This window comes from Gekko japonicus, unplaced genomic scaffold (genome assembly GCF_001447785.1).
Source record: "Gekko japonicus isolate JY-2015 unplaced genomic scaffold, Gekko_japonicus_V1.1 scaffold7072, whole genome shotgun sequence".
Taxonomy (NCBI): domain Eukaryota; kingdom Metazoa; phylum Chordata; class Lepidosauria; order Squamata; family Gekkonidae; genus Gekko; species Gekko japonicus.
The window spans coordinates 5,864-15,423 of record NW_015172778.1 but is presented as its reverse complement, the minus strand read 5'-3'; the positions used below and the strand labels follow the sequence as shown (position 1 = coordinate 15,423).

General features: G+C 53.0%; 1 protein-coding gene across 1 annotated transcript; it reads right to left on the bottom strand.

The window, feature by feature from the left end:
* Positions 1–2,901: 2,901 nt before the first annotated feature.
* Positions 2,902–6,287, bottom strand: RLN3 (relaxin 3). The gene is made up of 2 exons (XM_015421834.1): positions 6,128–6,287; positions 2,902–3,149 (listed from the first exon to the last, which is right to left on the bottom strand). Exons 1-2 carry the CDS (start codon positions 6,285–6,287, stop codon positions 2,902–2,904), a joined length of 408 nt encoding a protein of 135 aa, XP_015277320.1.
* Between the last annotated feature and the right edge of the window lie 3,273 nt (positions 6,288–9,560).

Genomic DNA, 9,560 nt, shown 5'->3' with positions numbered 1-9,560 from the left:
TAAACTTTAAATCATGCTTAAAACACTAGCACTCTTGCAATATTTTGCCTCTTTAACAGTGTCTGATAACTGACACCTCTTGCTCTGAATTGTTGCGTCAAAATGTCTGTGCTGTTGCAATCTCGAGGATGCTGTTCAGGTGTGTATCTGTAAGCTACAAACCTACAACGACGCAGCAGCAGAACTGGAAGAAGAGTCAGAAGAGAGCCAGCTTGGTGTCGTGGTGAAGTGCGCGGACTCTAATCTGGGAGAACTGGGTTTGATTCCCCACTCCTCCACTTGTACCTGCTGGGTGACCTTGGGCAAGCCGTAGTTCTGATAAGAGCTGTCTTTGAAAAAAGAGCAGTTTCTGGAAAGAGCTCTCTCAGCCCCACCTACCTCGCAGGGTGTCTGTTGTGGGGAGGGGAAGGGAAAGGAGTTTGTGAGCCGCTCTGAGATTCCTTTGGGTAGTGAAGGGCAGGGTATAAATCCAATCTCTTCTTCTTCTTTTACCTTACAGGGTGTCTGTGGTGGGGAGGGGAAGGGAAAGGAGTTTGTAAGCCACTCTGAGACTCCTTTGGGTAGTGAAGGGCAGGGGGTATAAATCCAATCTCTTCTCTTCTTCTTCTTCTTCTTCAGAAGACAGCCAGTTCCACTGTGGGCCTGATAGAAGCCCTCCGGTGGCCTGATCCGGGCCCCGGGCCACATGTTTGACACCCCTGCTCTAGACTGATCCTGCATTGAGCAGAGGGTTGGACTAGATGGCCTCTACAGCCCCTGCCAACTCTGGGATTCTAGGATTCCATGCTTTGGAGGGTGGACTCTGTGGCATTATCCCCTGCCGAAGCCCCTCCCTTCTCCGGCCACGTCCTCCCCAGGCTCCACCCCCAGATCTTCAGGAATGTCTCCGTCCGGAGCAGACAACCCGTTCAACACCATCAGTATTTGATATGAACAGGCCTTTTTTGTAGAAAAAGCCCAGCAGGAACTCATTAGCATAAAATACCACACCCAACAGCAGAAACTCATTAGCATATTAGGCCACACCCCTGACAATACAGCTCATTAGCATACTAGGCCGTACCCCCATGTTACCAGAAGTGTGGTCATCAAGCCACACCCACCTTTTGTATTCTGTTTACCTTGTTTGTTGTCAAAACCCAGGGCTTTTTTTGTAGCGGGAACTCCTTTGCATGTTAGGCCACACCCCTAATGTAGCTAATCCTAATGAGTTCCTGCTATTGGGTGTAGCCTATTATGCTAATGAGTTCCTGCTGGGCGTGGCCAACTCAGGAGCCAGCTGGAACTCTGTTCCTGTGCGTTCCTGCCCCAAAATAGCCCTGGATATGAAACCCGCTCCGCACAAGTGCAGTGCCCTGTAATGATCTCAGATTCAACACGTGCCGGCTGATGGTTTCTTCCATATTTTTTTTATTTCAGCTTTTGACATTTTTCCAGTTCCCAGAAAAGAACAACGTGGCAGCAACGGAAGGACTATCGTTGATGATGCCGGTGCAAAGCCCAGAGACAATCGATGCACGAAATAACCAGTGAGAAACACACACACACACACACACACACACACCCTCTTTCTCTCCGGGGACTCCCTGCCCCTCCCGCCTCCCTGGTAGGATCCTCTCTATGTACCAGCCACGTAGGCAGGGTTGCCAGCCTCCAGGTGACACCTGGAGATCTCCCGCTATTACAACTGATCTCCAGGTGACAAAGATCAGTTCCCCCTGGAGAAAACGGCTGCTTCGGAGGGTGGGCTCTAGAATGGTATACTCCACTGAAGTCCTGCCCCTCCTGAAACCCTGCCCTCCTCAGCCTCCGCCCCCAAAATCTTCAGGTATTTCCCAACCCGGAGCTGGCAACCTTAAAAAGAGGTTTTTGGTCCCATATTAGGACCCCCTTTCTGTGGCTGCAACAGCTCTGGAGAAAAACTGTGAGGTTCCCCCCCCCAATTTGGGGGTTTGGAAAGGACTGCTACGTAGTGGAAATATTGGCGGTGCAGGAGGCTGGGGGAACAAGACCCCTCCTGTGTCTCTTGCAGCCAACAGGAAGAAGAGGAAGAAGAAGAAGAAGAAGAAAAAGAGGAGGAGGAGGAGATTGGATTTATACCCCGCCCTTCACTATCCGAAGGAGTCTCAGAGCGGCTTACAAACTCCTTTCCCTTCCCCTCCCCACAACAGACACCCTGTGAGGTAGGTGGGGCTGAGCTCTCTTGAGAGCTGTCCTTGAGAGAACAGCTCTGAAGGAACTTGTGACTGACCCAAGGTCACACCAGCAGCTGCATGAGGAGGAGTGGGGGATCAAACCCGACTCTCCCAGATTAGAGTCCGCGCACCTAACCACTATACCAAACTGGTTGCTGGGATTCTTGGGAACCTCTTGCTGCCTCTGTGGCTAGAATGGGTGTCCCACAGGTAGGTTCAGGGTCCATGATACGTACATTGCAGTGTATGACGGTCTAAGAGAAGGGTCCCCACCCTTTTTGAGCCTGGGAATTCTGGGAATTCCGACACTGCCACAAAATGGCTGCCGAAGGAGGCGGGGCCAGGCACAAAATGGCTGCCGCGGGAGGAGGGGCCAGCCACAAAATGGCTGCCGGAGGAGGCGGGGCTACACACACAGAGAGAAGTCTTGCAAACTGAAGGCTGTGGCTTCCTTGAGCTCAGGGGCAGAGGAGAGACTTGAAAAAATACACTGGGGAAGAAGAAACCATGTTCTTTTAATCTGCCCGGCCAATCAAGTGCCTGACCTGGGCCCACCCACTTTTTAAAAACAGGGGAGGTGTCGGCGGGTGCCGTGGCACTCATGGGAACCGTGTTGGGGACCCCTGGTCTAAGCTCATGGAGATTTCCTAAACGCCTCCTTTTTTGTCATACACACAGACACACGCAGGGAAGCGCCCGCTGCCGCCTAGCACAGGGAGCTGATCTCGCTCTTGCTGCAACCCCATTTGCAGCAGGCGTTGCTGAGCCCGGTCATGACGTCGCGGGCGCCACGATCCAAGGCCCAGGTTTCTTCCACGGGACCGTGGCTCCTCCAGCTCCCGAAATAATCGGACGGGTCCTTGGGGGGGGCGCGGATGGAGTCCCACTCGTTGGAGGAAGAGGTCGCGACGAAGGCTTCCGTAGAGTCGCTCCCGCGGAGGCCGCCGAGTTCTCCTGCAACGAGACACCGACAGGGAGAGGTCGCGGGAGCCACGTTTGCGACTTGGCAGACTGGAGCGGCTGGTGGAGCCTGGAATTCCCTATCCATTTATCTCTGCCTTGACCAGGCTGGCCTAGGCCGGCCTGATCTCATTGGATGTCGGAAGCTCAGCAGGGCTGGCCCTGATTAATACTAGGAGTGGACCACCAAGGAAGCCCAGGGTCGCTACGCAGAGGCAGGCAATGGCAAACCACCTTTGTATCAGCCCTGACCTGGCTGGCCTAGGCTGGCCTGAACTCATTGGTTCTCGGAAGCTCAGCAGGGAGGGTCTTGATTAGTCATTGGATGGCAGACCACCGAGGAAGCCCAAGGTTGCTACGCAGAGGCAGGCAGTGACAAACCACCCGTTTGTCTCTTGCCCTGCTCTAGATGGCCCAGACTAGCCCAATCTCATCAGATCTCAGCAGGTCAGCAGGGTCGGCCCTGGTTGATCCTTGGAGGGGAGACCACCAAGGAAGCCCAGGGTCGCTACGCAGAGGCAATCAATGGCAAACCGCCTCTGTTCCTTTCTAGGCTTGACCTAGATAGCCCAGGCTGCCCTGATGTGGTCAGACCTCGGATGCTAAGCAGGGTGGGCCCTGGTTAATACTTGGAGGGGAGACCACCAAGGAAGCCCAGGGTCGCTACGCAGAGGCAGGCAATGGCAAACCACCTTGGTCTCTGCCCTGACCTGCCTGGTCGAGGCTGGCCTGATCTCGTCAGATCTCGGAAGCTCAGCAGGGGCAGCCCTGGTTAGTACTCAGATGGGAGACCACTGAAGAAGTCCAGGGTTGCTACGCAGAGGCAGGCAAGGGCAAACCGCCTCTGTTTGTCTCTTCCTTTGACTGGGTGGCCAAGAGCTCGATCTCACCAAATCTCAGAAGCTAAGCGGGGTCAGCCCTGCTTAATACTTGGAGGGGAGACCACGAAAGAAGTCCAGGGTTGCTACGCAGAGGCAGGCGGTGGCAAAACCACCTCTGCTAACCGCTTGCCTTGAAAACCGAATGAGGGGTCTCCATAAGTCAGCTGCCACTTAACAGCTGCTACCTACCACCAGACATATTACACCACTTTGTAGTGGCTAAATGAAATATCCCCCAATAGCCTAAAGCGACAGCGAAAATGTCAATTGCCCATTAAAAAAAAAATCCCTCGGGGGAGTCAAGGGGGGGCGATGGCTGCTACAGGGGACTGCGGCAAGGCCCATTTTGCTGATGCGGGCTGCCTCTGGGAAAATGTCCGCCTTCACATCCGGCTGGCCTGCAAACACAGTTTGACGGCGGTCTTTCCCTTGAGAAAGGTCGGAGCAAAGGAAGAGGTCACCTAAACAGTGGAGAGCTAAACACAGTTCGAGTCCAGAGACACTTTTAAGACCAACAAGGTTTTATTCAAGTATGAGCTTTCGAGTGCAAGCACACTTCTTCAGATACATTGAAACGGAAGCTACCAGTCCATACATATACCTACTTACCTGTATGTACGGACTGGGAACTCCCATTTCAATGTGTCTGAAGAAGAGCCAATTTGGTGTCATGGTCGGGGGTCATGTCATAGAAAAAGAGGTGTAGGAGCTCGTTAGCATAACGTTTTGCATATGCCACACCCCCTGACATCACCGGGAGTGTGTCAGAAGGCAACACCCACTGGACTGTTTTGGATTGCTAGCTATTGGCCCGGGGGGAACGTGCAGATCTGTCCTCGCAGAGGAGGGAGAGCTTGTACCTGAATAAAACTTGGTCTTAAAGGTACCACTGGACTGGTTTGGATCGGGGGGCTGGGGGGAGCTCTGCAACTTACTTGGCTGCTTCTTGCTCTGATTGAGGGCTGCTGGGAGCAGGGGGCGGGGCTTGTTGCATGTGCCCGCCGCCTGGGCTCCTTACTGCCGGAGCTCCGCTCCTGTGTGCTCCTGCAGGAAATGACCCCTGGTCGTGGTTAAGTGCACGGACTCTAATCTGGGAGAACCGGGTTTGATTCCCCACTCCTCCACTTGCACCTAGCTGGATGGCCTTGGGGAAGCCGTACTTCTGATAAGAGCTGTTCTTAATAAGAGCAGTTTCTGTCAGAGCTCTCTCAGCCCCGCCTACCTCCCAGGGTGTGTGTTGTGGGGAGGGGAAGGGAAAGGAGTTTGTGAGCCGCTCTGAGACAGCTTTGGGTAGTGAAGGGCAGGGGATAAATCAAATCTTCTCCTCCTCCTCCAAACAGGAAGAACATGTAAGCTCATACCTTGAATAAACCTTTGTTGGTCTTAACGTTGCCATTGGACTCTAAATTTGTTGTGCAGGAAGAACGAGCTTAGTTTATACGGTTACCATTTGTTTGGGTTTAATTCGGGGGGGGGACATAGTGAAGGAAATAAATATGTCAAAAGTGGAAATTTGACAGCCGGATGTGCCCTTCTTAACTTCGGAATGCTGAGAGGAATTAACAGCCAGGCAGCGGTGTTGCGCGGCTGCTCAAAGAAGCCCTGCTCCAGCCTGAACGTCCACGTAGACCAAAAGATTTGGGTGGAAGCAGTCCTGGAATCTTGCCTCTTATGTATTTACTTCATTCCTACCACGCCTCTCTCCCCAATGGGGACGCAAGGTGGCTGACGTCATTCTACGGTCCTGCAATTTATCCTCACAACAACCCTGCGAGGTAGGAGAGGCCGAGGGCATGCGACTGGCCCAAGGTCACCTAGCGAGCTTCCGTGGCACGAGAGGGACCGGAACCCAGGATCTCCCAGATGCTAGTCCAACCCTCTTAACCACGACACCCCACTGGCTACAAAACTCTGCGTTTCCCATGCAACTTTTTGGCCGAGGCAAAAAGAAAAGGAAACAAGGCATCCAAGTTTCCAGCCGGCCCCATCCCCGATCCTAGTCTGACACGCTAACCACTACACCACCCTGCCCCTGCCTTCATAACCAGCCCACGCCCCGCCCTTCCTCCCGTCACGCTGCCCGCCGCTCACCTGCCCGCCGCCACCGGGATCCTCCGCAGGTGAAAATGACGGCACGGATGAACTCCCGGCCGCACAGCTTCACGCCGTAGGGAGGTGTCCGGGCGTCGCTCCCCGGCCTCATCTCGGACCACAACACCCCGAGGGCCAGCACCAGGAGGAGTTTGTGCATGGCTGGGCGCATAGGCAGGGCGGGAATGCAAGCGCCAGCCACAGCTCAGTTCCACTTGCCTGCTCCTCACAGTGCGCTGCGCTCCTTTATAGCCTCCCGAAGTACGGGATCGGACAACCTTCCATGCTATCTGCCCAATTATCAGCAAGCAGCGGATGGAGACCTTTCTGGACACTGGCCGGGAGGCTTGACACCGACCGTACGAGCTTCGCGGAACTTGCAAAGGACGCCCCCCCCCAGTGCCGCCCTACGCATTGAGGTTCTGGCCCCCCTTTTGGACACATCGTCCTCCATGGCTCAGTCCCATTCAGAACAGTCCAAAAATTGTCCACAGGCTCAAAGAGACTTGGACTGCTCTTGTGTGGGACATTGCTTCCTACTCTTAGCTGATCAAAGGAAGGCATCCTACATTAGGATATTAATGCGGCTCATTGCAATAACAGTGTGGTAAGTTTGCTGTAATACAATTACAAAGTAAAATAACTGGGAGGCATGTAATAATATCTGTTCATATGATGTGCTTTTGGCAGCTAATGACCATAGCAGCCTAAGAAGAGCCCCTGCTGGATCAGACTGTTGGTCCATCTAGCCCAGCCTCCTGTCTCATATAGTGGCCAAGCAGTTCCTCTGGAGGGCTAGCAACAGGGCAGAGAGGCTGAGGCCTTCCCCTCATAAGAACATCAGAAGAGCCCTGCTGGATCAGACCAGTGGTGGTCCATCTAGTCCAGCATCCTGTCTCACACAATAGTTCCTCTGGTGGGCCAACAACAGGACAGAGAGGCCGAGGCATTCCCCTGATAAGATCATCAGAAGATCCCTAGCTGGATCACACCAGTGGTGGTCCATCTAGTCCAGCCTCCTGTCTCACACAATGGCCAACCAGTTCCTCTGAATGGCCAACAACAGGGCAGAGAGTCCGAGGCCTTCCCCTGATAAGACCATCAGAAGAGCCCCTGCTGGATCAGACCGTTGGTCCATCTAGTCCAGCCTCCTGTCTCATATGGTGGCCAAACAGTTCCTCTGGAGGGCCAGCAACAGTCTCACACAATAGTTCCTCTGGTGGGCCAACAACAGGACAGAGAGGCCAAGGCATTCCCCTGATAAGAACATCAGAAGATCCCTAGCTGGATCACATCAGTGGTGGTCCATCTAGTTCAGCCTCCTGTCTCACACAGGGGTCAGCCAGTTCCTCTGGAGGACCAGCAACAGGGCAGAGAGGCCAAGGCCTTCATGAGAACCTCAGAAGAGCCCTGCTGGATCAGACCAGTGGTGGTCCATCTAGTCCAGATTCTGTCTCACACAATAGTTCCTCTGGTGGGCCAACAATGCGACAGAAAGGCTGAGGGCTTCCCCTGATAAGCACATAAGAAGAGCCCTGATGGATCAGACCAGTGGTGGTCCATCTAGTCCAGATTCTGTCTCACACAATAGTTCCTCTGGTGGGCCAACAACAGGACAGAGAGGCCGAGGCCTTCCCCTGATGTTGCTTCCTGGCTCTAGGATTCAGAGGATTAGTGCTTCTGAACGTGGAGGTTCCCCTCAGTCACCATGGCTAGTAGTCACTGATAGACTTCTCTTCCTTGACTCTATCTAATAGCCTTTTAAAGTTGTCTACGCCTGTGGCCATCACTACATCCCCTGGCGGCGAATTCAATTTTTTAAATCACTCTCTGTGTAAAGGACTTTCTGACAGCAAATTTCACTTTTTAATCACTCTCTGTGTAAAAGACTATTTCATTTTGTCTGTCCTGAATCCACTGCCCATCAGCTTCACTGGAAGCCCTTGAGTTCCAGCAGGTTGCAGTTACTTCATTTTACTTGCATTTCTTTGTAAGGTTTTTTTTTTTTACTTTGATGTATGCTGCTTTGAGTTTCCTTGATCAGAATAAAAGCAGGATTGTAGATGAATAAATACAGCAAACACTTTAAAGCACCACAGAAGGTACTCTGGTCGAAGGAAGTCTGTTTTAGCATGAAACATCAGAGATCAGGAGGAAAGCAGGATTCTAACAAGAAGGAAGTTTCAGAATTCAGGGTACAAAAGGGGTCTGATGCGAAGAACGCTTAATATTCAAGCCCAGAGATTTGTCACGGAGTGCAACTAAAGTCTGCCATTTTCAGGCCCGCTTGCCTCTTTTCATTCACAGTTAGCAAACCCTCAAAGGGATTCTTGCTTCAGAACCACAAGTTTTGCATGCAGCTCTGAGCTCCGGAGAACAAAAGCTCTCGCGCAGCTGGGGCAATGGAATGCCTGTGGCCTTACGCAAGTTACAAACTTCTGTGATCAGTGGTGTGTTACGGCTCAGAAGATGTCAGCGTTAGAACCTCTGATACGCGCTCTCTTATGCGAGCCCACGTAGCCTCAAATCCCCCTTTGCCTTCTCCGTGGAAGAATGATAATGATCCACCTCACAAGGACCCTGACCTGGTTAGTCCTTGGATGGAAGACCACCAAGGAAGTCTAGGGTTGCTGTGCAGAGGCAGGCAAGGGCAAACCCACCTCTGTTTGCCTCTTGCCCTGACTGGAATGGCCCAAGCTGGCCTGACCTAATCAATATCTCAGAAGCTAGGTAGGGTCGGCCCTGGTTGGTACATGGATGAGAGACCACCAAGGAAGTCTAGGGTTGCTGTGCAGAGGCAGGCAAGGGCAAACCCACCTCTGTTTGCCTCTTGCCCTGACTTGAATGGCCCAAGCTGGCCTGACCTAATCAATATCTCGGAAGCTAAGCAGGGTCGGCCCTGGTTGGTACATGGATGGGAGACCACCAAGGAAGTCTAGGGTTGCTGTGCAGAGGCAGGCAAGGGCAAGCCACCTCTGTTTGCCTCTTGCCCTGACTGGAATGGCCCAAGCTGGCCTGACCTAATCAATATCTCGGAAGCTAAGCAGGGTCGGCCCTGGTTGGTACATGGATGGGAGACCACCAAGGAAGTCTAGAGTTGCTGTGCAGAGGCAGGCAAGGGCAAGCCACCTCTGTTTGCCTCTTGCCCTGACTGGAATGGCCCAAGCTGGCCTGACCTAATCAATACCTCGGAAGCTAACTAGGGTCGGCCCTGGTTAGTACATGGATGGGAGACCACCAACGAAGTCTAGGGTTGCTATGCAGAGGCAGGCCATGGCGAACCGCCTCTGTTTGTCTGTCTTGAAAACCTACAGTGTCGCCATGAGTCAGTTGTGACTTGCCGAAACTTTCCACCACCACAAGGATTGCTTAGATCGTGACCACTTAAAGACAGTCTGCTAGATCAGAGGAGCCATTTCAGGGACTCACTCTT